The sequence below is a fragment of the Protopterus annectens genome, chromosome 17.part0 (assembly GCF_019279795.1).
Source record: "Protopterus annectens isolate FY-2018-M chromosome 17.part0, PAN1.0, whole genome shotgun sequence".
In the NCBI taxonomy this organism is placed as follows: domain Eukaryota; kingdom Metazoa; phylum Chordata; order Ceratodontiformes; family Protopteridae; genus Protopterus; species Protopterus annectens.
In genome coordinates, this window is record NC_056751.1 from 625,483,136 (window position 1) to 625,503,281 (window position 20,146).

Here is a 20,146-nt window from a genome sequence, read left to right on the forward strand (position 1 = left end):
ATATGGGAAAAGGGGGTTGTGGATGGTTGGATGGATGGATGGATGGATGGATGGATGGATGGATGGACGGATGGACGGATGGACAGAACAATGGATTGTATATGTGAATCCCATGTCTTGAATTGGAAGTCAGCTATTAAAACAGTGAATGAATCTGGAGTATTGCCTACAGTTTTGTCAAAACAGTATCTGTAAAGATTTAGAAAAGGTAAAGTCAGTTCTGAAGAAAATCAGGGTGTACATTAGAAACTATATGAAAAAATGTACATGCACACCCTTTGGAAAGAATAAGGAAAGCAACAGACTGCTGGACAGTTGTATATATCATAAAAAGTGACACTTGAGAACAGGTAACTACAGTCTGGAGACTGCCTAGAGGCAACATAAGGAATATTTTTCTCAGAGAGTGTGTCAGTTACATGGGGGGATCTTCTTCAGCAGCTTCTATTTAGAACTGTTAGAGGAGTCAGGAATTAATCAGACATCCATACTATATGCAGACTGTTGCTTCACATAGGAAGCATTATGCTGCTAGTACAGTATGTAATAGGCAGGAGGCCAGTTTGCAAGAGAGAGAGAGACTGGTTGGCATAATGGTTAAGATCTTTGTCTCCCATTCTCAAGGTACAATATTCAATCCATGCCTGCTTGGAGTTTGCATGTTCTCCCTTTGTTTCTGCTTAGTGTTTCCCTCTCAAACTCACCAATGAATGAAGCAGTAGGCAGCAGCATAGATTCTACATGGTGCCCTATCAGGGGAAGAGTTGTATAGACCAACTGCTTTGAGCATCTACTGTGGTGTAAAATATCCTCAAGATAGGAGAACATGGATCAGAAACTGTGCCCATGGCAGGACTAGCCACTCGATAGTGTAAAATATAGCTCTAGAAGATTAGGTCATGTTGACTAATGAATGGGCATGGGTATTTATCAGTGAGAAGTTGGTTTAAGACTTGGTCTATTCCAACCTATGCCACGGCCCCATGCTAACAACAGGAGGGATGTATGTGCCCCTATAGGCCAATGTGGGGCAACAGTAATAAAGAAGGAGAGGCTATTCTAGAATTCTCTCTGGCAAATGGCTTGATAGTAACCAACACATGGTTGAGAGAGAGAGTTACAAGATCACAAACAAGGGTGGCCAATATGCAACTCAGGTTGACGTCCTCATAGTAAGGAAAGAGTACTTGGATAGAATCAGTGATTCCAAAGTCATCCCCAGTGAAACAGTCGGCCCACAGCATAAACCACTGGTTGCCAAAATCATCTGCAAGCAGTGGTCAGAGAAGGCTCTAAGGTCAACAGAGACCAGGCTGAAGACCTGGAAGTTAACTGGAGACAAAGTACAGCAGTTGAAGGAATTACTCAGGGCTCTAGCACCCCAAGAAGAGGAGGAAATAGGTGGAGTTAAAAAGAATGGCAGCAGCACCTCAAAACAGCATGTGTGAGGGTTACAGAACAGATATGTGGCCGAGCCAGGTATGGAAATAAGGTACATAAAGAAAGAAGCTGGTGGGGGAATGCAAACGTCCAGGAAGTCATAAAAAGAATGAAGGAGTGCAGGGAAAAGTGGGAGATAGAAAAGACTGACCAGGCTAGGAAGGAATACTGGTTGGTTAACAAAGAGGCTGAAAAAGGAGTTGCAATAGCAAAGAACAGGGCAGCAGAGGCACTCTACCAGCTTCTGGAAAGTGAGTAAGTAAGTGGCAGAAAAAACTATATCACGATGTAAGGCAAATACAAAAAGATAAAGAAGATAGTCAGACATCCTTCATAAAGGATGCCAGCAACAACCTGCTCACCAGTCCATAGGAAAGCAAAGGCAGATGGAAGGAGTGCTTCTAGCAGCTTCTGAATGAAGGAAAACAGTGGTTTATGCTGAGGGACAACTGTTTAACTGGGGATGACTTTGCAATCGCTGATTCTATCTCAGTGCCCTTTCCTTACTATGAGGATGTCAACCTGAGAACCTACAGAAGCTGTACTGCCCCGGACACAGCCTACAAGGAGAGAAGAAGAATCTCTTTATAGAAAAAGTGAAAAACACTAAGGAAAAGGAAGTCAGGGAATGCAACCGTCTCAGGTGAGGTCACAGCAGGTATGATAAAGATTCTGGGTGAGATAGGGGAGAAATGGCTCCTGAGGATACTCATAACATTGTGGAGAGAAATGCATATCCCAGATAACTGGAGAACAAGCATACGCATGCCAGTATACAAGAACAAAGGGGACATCCACAATGGTGGGCAGTACAGAGTTATCAAACTCCTGTCACATTGCATGAAAGTTCTGGAGAGGGCGTTTGATAAAGAGATACATAGAATAGTAGAAAGTAAGATGGGAGATGAGCAGTTCAGATTCAGATCAGGATGCTGCACAACTGACCCAATGTTTGCAGTGAGTGAGAGAGATAGCTGAGAAGAAGCTAGAGATGAGGAAAGAGTCCAATTGGGCATTCCTAGACTTGGAGAAAGCATATGACAATGTCCCAAGACAGATACTTTGGGCAGTCCTGGGGTGGTTCCAAGTCCCAGAAAAATTGACTGAATTAGTGCAGGCTATGTACAAAGATCCAGTGACTCAAGTGAGAACAGTGTTTGATCTCACAGAGGGATTCCCAGTGGGAGTAGGTGTGCGTCAGAGTTCATCTCTGATCCTACTGCTGTTCATACTGGTGATGGATTACATTTGCAAACAGGTCGGAGAGGACAGATCAACAAAGTTGCTGTATGCAGATACAGTGGCATTACAGGTAGACTCTGAGCAAGAACTTCAGCAAAGCATGGGAAATGGAATGCAAAACTGAAGGCACATGGGATGAAATTAAGTACAGATAAGACAGTGTTAATGGCAGCAAATGGGGGAAATCAGAAGAAGCTGAGAATTGAGATAGAAGGGAAGATAGTGGAATAGATTCACAGCTTCCAGTATCTGGAAGGGGTGGTTGAGGAGAAGGGAAGTCTGAGTAAAGAGGTCAAAGCTAGAATATAAGTAGGTCTGCAGCCAAATGACAGAAGAATGCCAAAGAAACTGAAAAGTAAGGTACACAAAACAGTGGTGCGACCAGTACTACTGTATGGTACAGAAACCCGGGCAGTAAAGGCAGAACAGATGAGGAAGCTAGAGATGATGGAAATGAAGTGCCTGAGATGTGTGGTAGGATGCACACTGCGGAACAGACGAAAAAATAAGAACATAAGAGCAAAAGCCAAAGTAGCTCCAATTGCAGAAAAGATCAAAGAGAACAGATTACAGTGGTTCAGGCACATGTGCAGGAAAGCAACAGACCATCTGCTGAAGAAGATTTGGAACAGACAGGAAAAAGGTAAGAGGAAATGAGGGGAAAAGAGGCAAAGGGGTGAATGGATTTTGTGAGAGATGAACTGCAACAGTCAGGCATAAATGTTGAAGAAGGCAGGAGTGTGGCATTGAATCGAGAGAGATGGCAATAGTTAACACGACACCCTGACCCCATATAAAAAAATGGGAAAAAGGGGGCTGATGATGATAATAGATAGAAATGGTAGAGTAGTTGGGCTGATCAGTCCTTATAGTCTATCAAAATGCATTGCGTTTCTAAGTTTCCCCTTCTGTTTTTTTGTGAGTCTACATAATGAATAACTGTTCTCTGTACTGCATGATGCCACAGACTTTTAATCTGTGAACTAAGTAGTTAACATTACATGCAGACTAATTCACTATATTCCCTGCAACACCTATAATCTCAAAGATAAAGGTTACACTCCTCCCTTTCTATGGCTTCTCTATCTTTGCAGCCACCTTAAGTAACAAACTTACTACTTTTAGTACTACCTACTCTGGCCTTATACAGTTCTCCAGTTGTGTTTTTCTGTTATTGATTTGCCTTCCTTTAACAAGGAAATGTAAGTAAGCTGTCTGAACCAAATCAGGAAGGAGATGTCTGGTCCCTTTCTCTCCTGCCCACTCTATGTTTGCATCAGTTCTCTTAGCGTAATGGTATTGTTACGGCTACCATACATACAAAGAGGTAAGTTGTTTGCATTACTTTGTTTCCAAGTCATTGAATTTGTCTTCCTTAGGAACTAAGCATGATAGTCGATTGTAATTCTGTCAAATTATCCCGTTGTCTTCTTTTTGTGTGGCAACTCTGATGTCATTGTGTCTAAATAATCGATACCTTACTGTGTTATTCGCTCTTTATTGTCCACTTAGTACTATTATCCTATACAATATCCACAGATGCACCATGTTCTTATATACAGGTTTATTTTGTTAGTTTCTATATTATTTCTGTTTCACGTTTATACTGCATGCCTGTAGGAGGGGCAGTCTGTCATTTCTTGGTCTTGTGGTTACCAAGTTTACTTGGCAGCTCTGGAAAGCTATGACACTTCTGACACCAATTCTGGCATTTATACCACATATGGTCAGCTTAATAGATGATCTGTAGGCAAGGCTACTGACTTATGTGCTCGACACATTATTATTTGATTTCTACAAATAAACAGGATGTTAACTCAGTTAAGCACTTGCATTGTCAAGCAATAGCATTTGGACTATATCAAGTGAAACAAAAATGAATGGAAATTGATCAATGAATTATGATATTGTTAAATAATCCTTTGATTCTTACAGCTAAGATGTTGCTGTTTCTTGCAGGATTCCCCAAAACTGCATTTCCTTGTATAAGCTGAGTGTTTTAGATGAAGACGGAGACACAGTTAGGTGCCGCTATGCATCCCATCCTGACCAGGCTTGTACTTTTTGTGAAACATATCCTTTCTTACATCTGGATGAGGTAATGCATTCAGTATTGAAAACAAAAAAGTAATGTAGGCCTGTTTCTTTCTGTAAAGTATGATGGGTAAACATACAGCTGAAGCTGCAGCAAAAAATTGCACAGTGTTCTGGAACTTTCCTCTCAGGACATGGTTTGTTTGTTTGTATGTGAGGAGAACTTTTATGATGAAGAGGACAACAAGCATAATTATATTGTAAGTATGTTACTGTGTTCTTCCCTCCCATGAGGGGAATTACTTGTTGGGTAATGTTGGGTAATTACTTCCAACCATACATCTCCACTGTCCAGAATTTTGCAGAATATCCCTGATTTTGATTTTCTGGTAAATCATTGATGATTTCAGTTACTCACTAGACATTAATTTCATAGTTCTTAGTTTTCAGAAAATACATATTAATGTAAAACCTGTTGTTCTCTTAACTTTGTAAGAATATGAATAATATTTACAATTGTACTTGATTTTGGACCTTTGTCCCCCATTTTTTTTGATTAGTTCAAAATTCTTACCCAAAGAAGGAAAGAGGAATGCTTCCAATCTTGGCTGAGACACTCACAAGATCCCAGTCTCTCCTACTTTGGATAATATGATTAGTCCTCCGTGGGTAGACACATCCATTTCCAACAAGATGAATTACTCTGTGGCCTTCACTAGATGTATTTGATACCATTTAGGGTAGTTGTCTTAGGGGTAGGTGAGACCATATAGTCTGAAGATCAGAGATTAATTGCCTGCAGTCCCCATAACCCACTGTTTCTAGTTTGCAGCATCTGAAAGCTCAGACAAGCAATAATAACTTTAACACATCCCATATATTTTTTTTCCAAAAACATTTTTATTAAATTTTGTTAATAAACATGGACATAAAGTATTAAAATAAACAATATAAAATATAATAACTATTTACACTATATACAAACATCCATGATAAATATTTGTTTTATCCAAGAAAGGTAATCAATATTTATCTAACAATCTCTCCAATTTTTGGCAAGCTGGTCTTTTGTGTGTTACATTTGATGATCTCTGATAAATAGTGTGCATTTCTTTTTTATGTACAGATTTTGCTATTGAAATAAACTCAGTAAACATAAGATCTTGCTTATTTTTCCAGTTCAATGTAATTATTTTTTGAGCAATAGCTAGAATTAACCAAAGAACAGGTAATTGAAGTCTAGGAATTACACTTGGGGTAGGGACATTGAATAATATCAAAGAGCTAGTAATTTGACAGTTGTCAGACCACAGGTCTTTTGCAAAATGTCTAAAATCACTCCAGTATTGTGTGAGTTCTACATTTCATGAACGTATGAACCCAGTTGGCTTCAAGAATATCACCACACCTCCAGCATTTGCTTTCATTACTATTGGTTATAAGGTCAATTCTGTGTGGAGTGTAAAAGCTTCTATGAATAAATCTCCAGGTATATAGTCTCCAATATAAAGATGATGAAGTGTTTTTATTGAATTTAATAACTGTTTCTTATTATCGTTAGATAAAGGTTCACCATTAATCTTTATGGGGTAATTCCAAAATGCTTGGTCAAAAGTAATCAAGTCTTCTCTTAGGATTTTATATACAGATGAAATGATTAATTTATGTTCAATGTTCATCGAACTGCATCATATGAATAGTTGTATCAATCTTGGCATAATATCAGTTTCCAGATTTATTGACACTCTCACTTTATTTTCAACAAACTGTCTTAAAGATTGAATACAGAGCCAATTATCTTGACAAACATTATATCTGGCTAAGAGAAAGTTCATTGGTTGGATGTTCTTATTGTCTATAAACTGGTGCCAAAACGTTAGATTATTCTCTTTAAGATTCCGCATCTTATTGATATTGAAGGTATCTAGGCAATCTGGTGTATAAACTATGGGAAATGTAATGAAAAAGGTGTTCTTTAGACTATAATTGTTGTCAATTTATATTTTTGAAAATATAAAATATTTGGTTTATACCATGTGAGAAGTGGCTACATTTCTTATTATATAAGCAATATTCACGGAGTATCCAAAATATTTTTTTAATTCCAAAGGTTTCCTTAAACTGGGTTTCTGAGTTCTCAAAGGAAGTTATATGGATTTCATGTAGCTGTTTCCAGCTAGAGGTGTATATGGATGAAATCCAGTGTAGTATTATATTAATAATAACAGATTTGGAATATAATTCTATGTTGAGAAAGCCAATCCCATTACTGCCCCAGGCTCTAACATGCCATTTATAGGCTAGTCTTGGTTTCTTTGGGAACCATAGAAAAGTTAGTAATAGGGAATCTATTTCTTTAAAGAATTTCTTAGGAAGAGGTAAAATCAATGATTGTATGTAAAATAAAATATTGTGCAAAATAATCATTTTTATTAATGCAACTGTCTTCCATGGTGAAAAACATTTTGTTCCACTTTTTAGTCAAGTCGCTGATTATAGCTACCAGTTTACTGAAGTTAAATTGAATAGTCTCATTCCATTTATTCTTAATACTTATTCCTAGATAATCGATCTTATCATTTTTCCAGTTGAATGTATTGTATTTTGGCAAATTGCTATTTATTTTCTTATTGATTAAAAGTGTTTTGGTTTTATTTTGGTTACAATTGAGCCCTGCGATTTTTCCAGATAGAGTTATGGCATTCATGATATGTTGTAAAGAGCCTTCTATGTCACTGGAAGTTAGTAGAATATCATCAGCAAAAAGCTGAACTTTTGGACAGTATCCCTTAACCTGAAATCCTTTGATATTTGGGTTATTTCTAATAAATGAAGCAAAAGGTTCCACTGATAAAGTGAAAAATAATGGGGATAAAGGGCAATCTTGTCTAGTTCCCTTAAATTTTTACTGGGGATGATAGACAAGAACCAATCTTAACAAATGCTTTAGAAGCACTATAAATATTTAATATCAATTTAGTGAAATCTGAAGTAAAGTTAAATTCTTTAAAGATTTTTTGTAAGTATGACCAACTAAAAGAATCAAACGCCTTATCAATATCTAGACTAATAATAGTTAATTGTTTCTTGGTTTTGTTTGCAATGTCTATTAGAGATAGTAGCTTAATAATATTATTGTGTAGTTTTCTATGTAAGATAAAGCCAGTTTGATCAAAGTGTATTATATTGGGTAATATATTCTTTAGTCTTTTGGCCAGGATAGACATGAAAATTTTATAATCAATATTTAACAATGATATGGATCTATAGGATGCACATAGTTGGGGGTCCTTACCTTGTTTCAGAATGGGGGAAATTATTGAGTACTTCCACGAGGGAGGGAAAATTAAGTCTTGTTTAACCATGGAGAATGTGTTTAATAATAACTTTATTGTGTGCTCTGGAAGAATTTTATATATTCCTGGGATTACCCATCTAACCCCGAGGCTTTATTATCATTCAGATTTTTAACTTGTTCTTTAACTTCTGCTAAGGTTATTTGTTTATTTAGGGTACTATTATGTTGTTTTGATAGCTTAGTCTTGATATTTTCTTGTAGAAATGTATCTATTACATCGTCTGAATCTAGTAGTGATTGCATGTCATTGATTGACTGATAATGATTTCTAAAGGCTTTTAATAAAACTCCTAAATCAGTTGTTCTTTTTACTGTGTTATTATTCTTGTATTTAATTTTATTAATGTGATTTTGTTTATTAATTTGTTTGGATCTGATAGCTAGTTCATGTAAATGTCTGGGGTTTACTGAATAGGACTGTAGTTTAATCTTTTTTAAGCTTATAGCAACCTTATGATTCAATATTTCTAAATATTTGTGGTTTAGCTTAGAAATTACAGTAAGTACTGCTTTATCATTTTATTTTAAATTTAGTTTCAACTTATCTATTTTGGCTTGTAAATCAAAATGTTCCTTGTCCCATTCTTTTCTCCTTTGAAAATATCAAACTTTAACTCCACTAAAGATGTGAACTTTTAATGCATCCCAGAGTATGATATATGTTACTTCACCATTGTTGTTGTTTTCCATAAATGCATTTATTTCTTTTAATAACCACTCCTTAAAACCTTTTAACTTAGTAACATAGGCTGGGATTCTTTGAAAAATTATCATATCATCTTTTTTCACAGTCAAGCTGAACAAAAAGGCATTGTGGTCGGAGAGTGGACATGACTGTATTGCAACATCACTTATTTTAGAGTAAAGAGTCCTAGACACAAAAATCTTATCAATATTAGTTTGTGTGCCAAATTGGAAAGAATAATGAGTGTATTGAAGTGAATTTTGAACTATTAAATTATGTATGTCTCTAAAATTCATTGAGGCTATAAAACTGTTTACCTTTTTTAGCTTGTGTCGTTAGTTTAACCTTACTATTTTTACAGGTGTCTTCATCTGATAACAAGCAATTGAAATCTCCCACCAGAATAATTTCTCCCTTTGCATGTAAAGTAATGAGATCCATTTATTTCTTCACATATTTAGTTCCTAGACCAGGAATCCAATATGAGTTTACCAGTTTGAGGCATTTCTTATTAACTTCTAGCACTAATAAGCTTAACATTCCGTCTTTATCTGAAGAGATGTTTAACATTTTAGGTAGTGTATAAGTATTATTCCATAGTATAAGAGTACCTCTCCTTTTGGCTCTAAAGCAGGAATCCCTGAGAACTGTAAAACCATGAAATGATAATTTTTGCAAATCCTTCTCCAGCAAGTGGGTTTCCTGCAAGAAGATGATCTGAGCTCTGTGCATTTTAATGAATTTAATTAAACCACCTCTTTTGACATTGTTATTTAAGCCATTAATATTTAATGATAAGCATTTATATATCATCATTTGTTAAAGTTATATTTAGAGCATCAATAATACCTTCCAAGTATAATGACTTGAAGTAATTCATGAAGTTATGTATCATGGATGAGTCAAAAATCTTTAGAAACAAATTCTGAAACCAATAACTAAGAAAACATACATACATACATGGAACCTAAAGTTCCAGGTTTAGTTAATTAACTAAACCACCCTTTAACACCATCTCACACACCAAAAACATACATAAATAGCTTCTGCTTTAAATGTAGTATATACAAACAGTAAAGCATTTCTGAGGTAACTCAAACAAATATGAGCATAAAAACTCCATCAGGCAATCACAGTGGATTTATATGTAATATTTTGTAAACCACTACTATGTATTGGAAAATAAGGAGTCAGTTTCTCCAATTAACCTAGTTGCTTTATCGGCATAAGCTTCTAATACCTATATATTTTATACCTGTATTACAGTCTCTTGTGTTTATATTGCTTTAAATCTGCATCAATGAGAATACCTAATATAGATTAACGTTGCTTAAGCATGAAAGTAACAGAAGGAAAAGGAGACTCAATCCTATATATATCTTTGCATTCAGAATATTAAAGAAATTGGTTGTTTAAGTAGTCAAATATTAATATAGTATTATTTAGGGCATGCTATCAAAGTAAAGAATGGCATCCTGTCAGACTTCAGTGTTTCAAAGCAACAGACATACAGTAGCATTAAAATGCAATTTTCATCATTAGACTAGTAAAATAATCACTCCATTAAAGTCCTAGTTTGTTACAAATACATAGTTAAAGTGATTCCATACCTTTAGATGCATAAAAGATGAAAAAAAAACAACCAAACAATACCAGTTACTTTTTCTTCTAGTTTCATTTTTAGCTTTACTTCCTGGTTTCTAAGTCATGCATGAGTTCAAAGGTCGTGTGATGTAATTGTTCACTGTATTCCTGCCTTTAGCTTCTCTAGCTTGCTGCTAGTGCCCTGTATATGCTTGTGCAAGCGAAGAAACAGTCACAGAAGCTTAGAAAAGGCATTTTTGGCAGGAATTAAAAACAACTAAGTTTTCTCCATTCTAAAGAAGCATAAAAAGTGCACGAGCAACCTCCACAGTGAAAAAAAACAACATGAATAGCCCTTCTCTAAAAATGTTGGGAAAGTAAGATTTTCCCCAAAAATCAATAATTTGCATAACTTAAACTAAATTAGGTTAAGAATTAAAATTAGAGCATTTAGTTAATGTAAAGCACTGAATGTTGCTATATTACACTAAGAAATGCAGATTTTAAGTAAAGACATATATATTAATCATGATATGAACATTTTTCAAAAATGTCAAGAGGAAACAAAGCTATCTTAAGTAAACCATCTCCTAAGGGCACTTTTGTTGTGGGGATTCCATACAGTGTAATCATAATAGACTAAACAGTAAACCCTAAAGTGTTACCCCACCACTAACATACATGAATGCTTTACTTTGGAAATCATGAATTAATAGTAAGATAGCATGACTTTTGTATCCCAAATGAATATATAATGAAGTTAACTGTGCCCTGGCTATAATAAACATATGGTATGAAAGAAGAAGAAGAAAATATATATATATATATATATATATATATATATATATAGATATATATATACGCACACACACACACATATATATATACATATATATATACAAACACACACACACACACACACACACACACACACACACACACACACACACACACACACACACACACACACACACATATATATATATATATATATATATATATATATATATATATACACATAAACACATATATACATGTAAACATACATAGATATATGCCTATGCCTATGCAAAATAAAGACCTTTGTTTTGTATATGTATTCCAATAAAATACTATGTAAAATAAAGACACTTTACCTTTGCTTTGTGTATATATTCTAATAAAACATTCAGTAAAAAGTTCTGCAAGAAAGTGTTTCATATTATTTGATAACAATCCTATTTGTCTTTTAATTTTTTATTTGCACTTTCTTTGACAGTCCAAGTGTTCTTAGTTGCATATCTTTTCAGACTCTGTGTAGACCATTCCTTGCCTTCTATATCAGTTAGTATTTTTTTCTTGTGAATAAAATCCAAAACCTCTGACAAAGAGCTAAAGATCTTCTCACCTTCTGGTAAAAATAGTTTTATCCTGGAGAGAAAGAGAATTTGTGCTTTGATGTTAACTTTTTTAAGAGATTTTATGAACAGAACACATTCTTTCCTTCTAGATATGACAGAAGAAGTATAGTCATTGTCAAAATGAGTGTGTTTGTCCTTTATCTTGATGGGAGAATTATTCCACGCAGACTTCAGAACCAAATCCTTATCTTGGGAGGACAAAAATCTAACAATGATGGATCTGTGGTTAGGAGAAGCTGTTGTTGAAGCAGGTTTTGCTAGAGACCGGTGAGCCCTCTCTATACCGAAAAAAAAGGCTTCAGGAAGATTTAGTGCTATTGGAAGCCAGTTATTATGAAAGTGTATCATATCAGTTCCCTCTTCCTTTTCTGGTACTCCATAGATTCTAATGTTGTTTCTCTGTGACCTACTTTCTAGGTTTTCCAGCTTTTCTGTTAATTTTGTATTCTGTTTCAAAAGAATCTCATTTTGACTTTTACATTCCATCAGTCTGCCATCCATATCTTTTACAGATTCCTCGAGAGAAGTAATTTCTTCAGAATGCTTTTAGCCATTTCACTAAGAATGTCCAGCTGCTTACTACAGTCTTGTTTAATAGTATCTATTTTATTCTCTAGTTTGTCCATTTTTATAGATAGTTCTTGAATAGTAGTTATTAATGTTTGCAGCTCCTTATTTACCACACTGTCCTGATGAGAATTCTTTGAGTTACTCATACTTGGATTACTTGAGGAAATACTTCTTGACAGGAAAAAATAATAAAGGCTTATGTTGTAGTATTAATTTTTGAAAAATAATAAAGGACCTATATTCACAAATCCTCTAATATACTTTTGGATTAGTATTTCCAAAAATTTGATTCAATTTCCTGTCAGAATAAAAATGTTATAAGCAGAGCTAATGTTCAGTGCTGCTAGCAGTCTGGCATCTTGGCCACGCCCCCTCATCCCATACGTTTTTCAGTGCAGTGTTGATTGAGCTCCTCTGATTCACTACTCAAGTGATAGATTGGACTCCTCTAGAAAAAAAAAAACGTAAACATTTTGTTTTATTTATTATTGTATGAGTAACACTTTTCATGTCAATTTGGGAGATTTTATTCAGAGTAAAGTCAGAAGCCACATGGATATTCTGGATCCCTTCCATACCCACCCTGTTGCTAGCAGGTAAGAACTGCCTACTTTCTTTCTAGGTATTTTTTTGCCATAGCACCTGCTAACCATCAAGCCTCCTCCTGCTGCACCTGAGGCTATTTGTTTCTCTGTGTTTAGAATGTCTTGTGCTCTAGACCTGAGACCCATCAGAAGGAGATCTCATTCAGGTAGGCATGAGGGTGATTTTGTGCTCTTTTTGGCATCCTAGTAATGGGGTGTGCTTGGCATAATGGTTAAGTTGTTTAGCTCACAAACACAAGCTACAGGGTTCAATTTTCATCTTTGGAAAATTGACAGGGCCTAAAATGCCCACAAGGTTAGCCAGCCCAATACTTACCTATGAACCTATGAGAACATTTGTGATGGCACTAACTTCACCCATGGACATGGAGTCATGTCATCCATCTTACCTCAAAGACCTAGCATCTACCCTCAGGCCACATATTTGCATCAGCATTCTTTCTTTGAAGCAATGTGTCAACGTTTGTTCATCTTTGCCCCACTCTCCCCACTAGGATGAGTATACCTCCCCTGCCCAAGCTACTACCGACATTCAGTCACCTGGGCCCCATAGTCAGGGCTTTCTCCCTCTGTGCTGTGACTACAGAATGAAATAACCACATCAAGTAATTACTTACTAAGAAATTCAGCTGCATCAATAACTACCAAAACAGTTGCTGGATTTTTCTTCTAATTAAAACTCAATCTCTAGTGAAACCTAGGCTATTAAATGTCACCAGGATTAAACTGATAAATGATTCCACTGTAGACATTCTTTGTTATTCACTGAAATGTGCAAAGCAGTACATCTCATTCTACACAGATAAGCTGAGCTGCATGATTAGACTTCAATGTGATTCAAACTCATACATGCATTGCATGGCGCTGAACTACATTAACTAGTAATTAACATAAAGAAGAATTGCTCACTTGAGCATTTTAAATAACTGCTATGGTTGCTACAGTTTATATCCTCCATGGATAGCTAAAGCACTCAGGTTTTATTAAAAAAAAAATCACTTTTAAGCACTAGCAAACTGCTTGCTACAAATGTGATAAGCAGCTGCTACAGTTTACACCCCATAGAGAGTGCTGCAGCTCTAATTTTTCAGCTAAAAAAAAAAAGATTTCATTTTTTTAATGTAGCAAGCAGTTTCTACAGTTTATACCCCAGAGTGTTACAGTGCTCAGGTTTCAGCTAAAAATCAAAAAAAGGAAGATTTATTTTTTATTTTTAAACTGTGGCAAGTTGCAACAATTTAGACCACACAAAGAGCTGTACAGCTCTCAGGGATTGGGATCAACTGATTACAGCCCCCAACATGTTGCATCAGGTGCAGTTGCAGAACCAATTGTTTGAATGTATTTGTTTCTTTGACTTTTTGGCCGAGGCGCTAGAGACTGTCATTGTGCTATTAAAGTTGGGTCATTTTACTAGCTTCAGTTGTTTTTTAAGTATTTTTCAGTTTGTGTTGTTTGTTCACAGTTGCAAAAATCACACCTGTTCAGAATACACTTCTCTTAAATCAAGGCTAATGTGGAAGGCCTCTAGATAACAAAGTTTGCCAACAACTGCACTGCAAGCTGGGGGCAATCACTGAATTCCACAATAATGTAAATATCTTCAGGAGGGTCTAAATCAGATAAATGATTGGTGCTAGAGCCATGGCCTAAAACTAAATGTGAATAAAATGCATTATAATACTCTTTGGGAAGCCAAAGACTCCTATTTCCCCTTAACTTTCTGCAAATTATTAGAACACCACTCCCTCTGATAACCTTCAAGCATGTTATGAGTCATTTCTCCAAGGCCAAAAATGCTTCATCTATTTGTGTCAGTAATGTGCCAGGCTACCCTCTTGTTAGTACCGGACACTGTCTATTAAACAAACTACTAAGCCTGGATTCATGCCAGAGGAATACAGAACAGAGGTAGTCATTCAGCTCCACAAGAGGTTGGGGCTCCTCTACAGATCTAGGAAACTATCGACCTATAGGTCTCACTAGCCTTATTTGCAAAGTTATGGAACACATCATTATGGAACTTATTAACAGGCAGTCTACAAGCTGTTGACCCAAGCCAGTTTTGGTTTGTTAAAGGCAGATTCTGCCCCCTAAACCCGGTGGGCTTCTTTGAACATATTATTGATGCGTTAGACTGACAAATCAGTTCACACTGCCTACCTGGACCTGACTATCTCTTTATACCATTCCATATTCTAGCATAATCAGCAAGCTAATCAAACTAAAAATAAAGCCCTACAGTATCTAATGGATAGCAAACTGCCTAACAGAACTTAATCTATTAGTGTGAAAGGTATGCTCTTATGAAAAAAGAATAGTTACCAGCAGTGTCCTCCAGAGTTCAGTCCTATTACCAGTTCTCTGTGGTGTTTACTTCTCTGGTGTCAAGGCTGAAACTATGGGCCTGTGGCTGATCAGGTTTGCAAATGTCTGCAAACTTGAAGATGTCATTAAGGCCCCATTTAACCTCCAAATTCTTCAGGGGGGACGAACATACTCCAATTAGTGGTGTCTGGACCATGGCCTAAAACTAAATGTCAAGAAATGCAGCAATGCGTCCTTAGGCAAAACTGAATACCAAAGCACTTACCACATAGGTGACACCATTTGTAAGTTGACTCTAGCATTATGGACCTGTTTTCATTCATTTACAATGAACTATCCTGCACTGTTAGGAAATTCTTTAATTTGCCAGACTAATCACTAGGGCATTTCTTCCAGATTTAAGGAAGTTATTATCTCTCTCCACTCCTCTCTCATCAGGCCCATAATGGAGTATAAGGGCCCCCTGGAGATGTACCTGTCTAAGTATAGGACCCATCTTCAAAGGCCAAAGCATTTTTTCACCAAGATAAGTAACAGCTTGACATCCCTGATCTATCCAGGCCTTCTTAAAGTACTCTTTGTCTTTTCTGTTTCCTATAGACTCTTGAGACACAACCTCTGTCTAGCCCAAAAAGCCTCAAAGGATCCAGTCCTATGTAGCTGCCAGCATATCTGCAAAACTAATTATACCATTAAGGTGAATCCATCTTTTATGGAATAGATTTCCTTTGGATGTAAAGCATAGTAGCTCTGTGACCCACTTTATTCATAACCTGGATGAATGGATAGACAATTGTAAATACACTCTTGGTCTGGTCCCTCAAGCCCTCATTGAAAAGGATCAAATGTAGATACCTTCAATCTGAGGTATGGTGGCTAGGCTACTAATGGTCTTCTAAACCATCACCTTAGTATACGCCTATGGATTCATGTCAGTCAAGCAAAACATCAATTATTGAGTGCTGATCGATTAAAAAAAAAAAAAAAAAATTGGGTGAACATCAGAGGTAATTTTTTTTTTTTGCAGAGGGCAAGCACTCCTATGCACCCACCCATGTGTACCCCCACACCCCCAAACTTAAATACACCTATTCCAAGTTTGCACAGCTGTGGAGCAAAAAGGGAACTCCTCTGTTGATGAAGGTTCTTTTGCCCAAATTTCACTTTGATTAACTGGCACTTTCCTTCATATATGAACTGATGTTGTTAGAACAACTTGTCTGCTCCTCCTTGCTTTCATACATGCTGTTTAACTACATACGTAGCCAGCAGTTTTACTTGTACAGATAAACTGCATTTCATTTCTACTTGTATTTTACTCTTAATGCTTAGCAGGATATGCAAACTGGCATCTGTTATCTTCCTGTGTCTTACACTATTCCTTAAAAAAGTATGGAATATAGATATTTTTCTTTCTGTTTTCTCACAGTCTTTGCCTTTGCTTACTACAGAAAAACATAAAGTTAATCAAACTCCCTATTTTGTGGAATTATTTATTCTTTTGTTTGTTCCCCACCAAAAATTCAGAGATGCTCACCATCAGAGCTAACTGGTAACTCAGGTTAGTGACCTAGCATGAAGGTAAGAATTTCCTTTTCAGAGTCGAGGTGGAGCCAGTAAGAGAAAAACCTCAATAACAGCTAATTACTACATATCTAAATTGAACACTGCACTGTCAGACCTGACCACTCTAGTTTTCTCCCTACTTATACATATAGGCACCCCCAACACATACACACGTACACAAGAACATAGACATACAGTTACACACACATTTAGATGCACATGTATATAATCAAACACTTACACACACACACACACACACACACACACACACACACACACACACACACACACACACACACACACACACATCTTTGCAATAACTTCCTGTAGCCTATAGTCACAGTAGCAGTCACGGCCATTCTCATAGGACTGAATGGGTGAATGAGCTCCTCTAAGTAGAAAACATAACTCAAGAGAACTATTATGTGACTTGCTCAACAATGATAATCCATGGTAATGATTTTTTGAGCTTGGGATACCGGATCTGAAGTGCTTGGTGGTTGCCAAAAAAGCAGATACTTTGTTGTTGTATCTTTTGGCTTTTCCCAGTTAGGGGTCACCACAGCGGAACTCCGGTCCACTAATGATTGGCAGTAGATTTTTATGTACTGAGTTGCCAGCCCTGACGCACAACCTTTAATGAAGGTACGCCCATTCACGCATGTCTCCACACAGAAGACGCTTTAGCTGAGAATTGAACAGGACAACGTCTTACTGTGAGGCGACAATGCTACCGCAGCACCACCACCGAAAATGGAAATCAGTGTCTAAACCAAGCGTACTTGAAACAGTGAATATTGTAATTCAGATAAAAGAAATGGAAATAGGATCTTTAGAAAATCATAGGACCAAATTGCATAGAAAAAAATGGGAACCGAATGAGCATTACATGGAGAAAAATGTTTTAGAGGACGAATGAGGTTTAAGGGAAGGCAGGAACTGACCAATTTTTGTAATGTTGTAACGTTGGATTGATTATATTGTACAAAAGAATATAAGTGATGTATAATGTTTGTAACTGTTCTTTTATATAAATGTAAGTTTGCCTGTGTCACAAGTGATAATTCAATAAAGGCAAAAAGAGTTTTTAAAAAATGCTAATCCACTGCCACTGTCAATTCTGCAGAAGAGAACGTGGTTAAGTTGCATTAGCATGCAGCTTTTTCAGTGAGCCTGTTATGTATGATATGGCCACTGCCAGTGGAAAACAGTGGTGAGGAAGAAAGGCCTGAATTGGTCAGGCTTACCACTATGTGGAAACCTATGGAATTAATGGTTGCACATTGAAGTAAACATTTCTATATCCCATGGGGTGTCTACTAGTTTTACCCTGTTATAAAATTTCTCTGTTACATCCTACTAAACTCCAGTCCTGTAATCCTCTCCTCTACTGGTTAGACCCTTTTTTAATTTTCATCTCACTGCTAAACCCGACTAATCACCTCACATTACCTCACTCTCTCTCTATACCATGTATGTGCCCCAGCTTCGATAAATAAATAAATAAATCAGATCAGTTACCCCTTGTTTTTTTCAGCATTTTTTACTCTGTGACAATTTTATAATAATTGATCAGTCTAGTCTAACTTTGATTTTTTACAGATTTGTTCATATCATACATCTTAACATCTTTGTTCATGAATTTTGGACAAAGCCAAAAACAATGGGAGACAAAGCTGCAAAACCAGAAACATGCTTAAATATCACTCTGATTCACTTATAAAGTTAACAGGACAGGAGGTTTTGCCTCAGAATTAATTTTCAGAGCAATAACAAGTAGTAAATGTAAAGTCTGGCATTATTATCCAAAAATCAGGGGCATTTGAGAGGTGTTTCCTGTCATAACAGCAGGTATAAAAGCATCAAGCTGTCAGGCATCTCCAAAATAACACAGAAAATACAAAAATGTCAGTTTTAACAAAAGCACAGAAACATTTTCTCTCGCATTCCAAAGACATGCTGCAGGTGGACTGGACACTCTAAATTGGCCCTAGGTGTGAGTGTGTGCATGTGTGTGCCTTCGGTTTAAGGTTGGATGCTGGGCTGGCAACTCGATACCATAAAACTCCACTGCCAATTGCTCTGCAAACCTTTGTTCCACTGTGGTGACCCCTAATGGGAAAAGCTGAAAGGAGAAGAACAACAACAAAAGCACAGGAAAAAAAGGATATTTTTAAAGGAGGCAGACCCACCTGAACCCCCGCAACTCCAAATGTCTAAGGTTACTCAGTCCCAGGTAAGAGAATATTTCCTTACTACAATGTTTAGTGACCTCAGACTTAATCACGTACAATTGTTAAGGAAGGGCGCACTTGATGAGCTTTCTGTGTAAAATGGCACATGATGACAGCACCATCAATGAAACTACAGCCTCCCTTTGCAATCTGTTCACTTAGACATTTTCTCCCCTGACTACTAATTTTATTCTTCATACTCAGCCAAGCACCTTTTCCCTTGCTGCCTTTCTTGGGTGCCAGTCAAAGCCTTGCATATACCATTTCCCCATGAATAATGTCTCCCTTGTTACAGTGATTTATTTGTGTTTGCCTTCTGCAAGCAAATTTTGTTAAGTATCTCTTCTTTTAAGTCTATATAAACGTTTTTGTTTACCTATGTACAGAAATCATAGTATTGATCTCTGTCTTAATAAAAGGAACCTATCATATGTGTGAACAAAAGAATTTCAAAGCCTGGAATTCTATTTCCGGAACATATAAAGATTATAGCAATAACCGATGACTTCAGTGTGGTATATTGAAGATTTACCCACAGTTGGTGTGGTTTTATCAGTAGGGTGAAGCCCAAATGATTAAATAAAGCCAACCATGGGTAAATCTTCGGTATACCACACCCCAGAGTCAGTTATTGCTATTATACAATGACATTATGTAAGAAAAAAAATACTTACTTTTCTTAAATAATGTCTTTGTATAATGCCTCCGTGGTGCCCTTCCACATTTTTCCGGTATCCTGGGGCTTTTCTGATGTACTGCACATGCATATGGGACTTGTGTTCCCACACTTACACAGTACATCACTGCTGTGTGAAGGAAGCAATGCAGAAAGGAAGATCTCTGTTGCTTTTTTTTAATTAAGAAAAAAGAAACAAGAAGACTTTAAATGTTTGGAAGAGACAGACAGAGAAAATAAAAAGTACATTTCTTTAGTTTTGCAGAACGTACCTGATTATCCTTTTATTTTCCTTTGTGCCATTTCCTCGTTCGTTTAAGGTCTTCTGTTTTGTAAATTTATTTAAAAAGAAGAAAGAAAAGTAACATTTTTATGAGATATACTTATGGAAAAAAGTGCGGGAGACTGGAATGTTTTCCATTGG

The 20,146-nt window shown here is 36.5% G+C and overlaps 1 protein-coding gene across 1 annotated transcript in view; it reads left to right on the top strand.

The window, feature by feature from the left end:
- Positions 1-20,146, top strand: part of LOC122791269 — a 564,593-nt gene that overhangs the window by 239,550 nt on the left and 304,897 nt on the right. Inside the window, exon 4 of the mRNA XM_044058939.1 lies at positions 4,642-4,780. Within this exon, the coding sequence (XP_043914874.1) occupies positions 4,642-4,780 (139 nt within the window). The remainder of the gene's footprint in view (positions 1-4,641; positions 4,781-20,146) is intronic.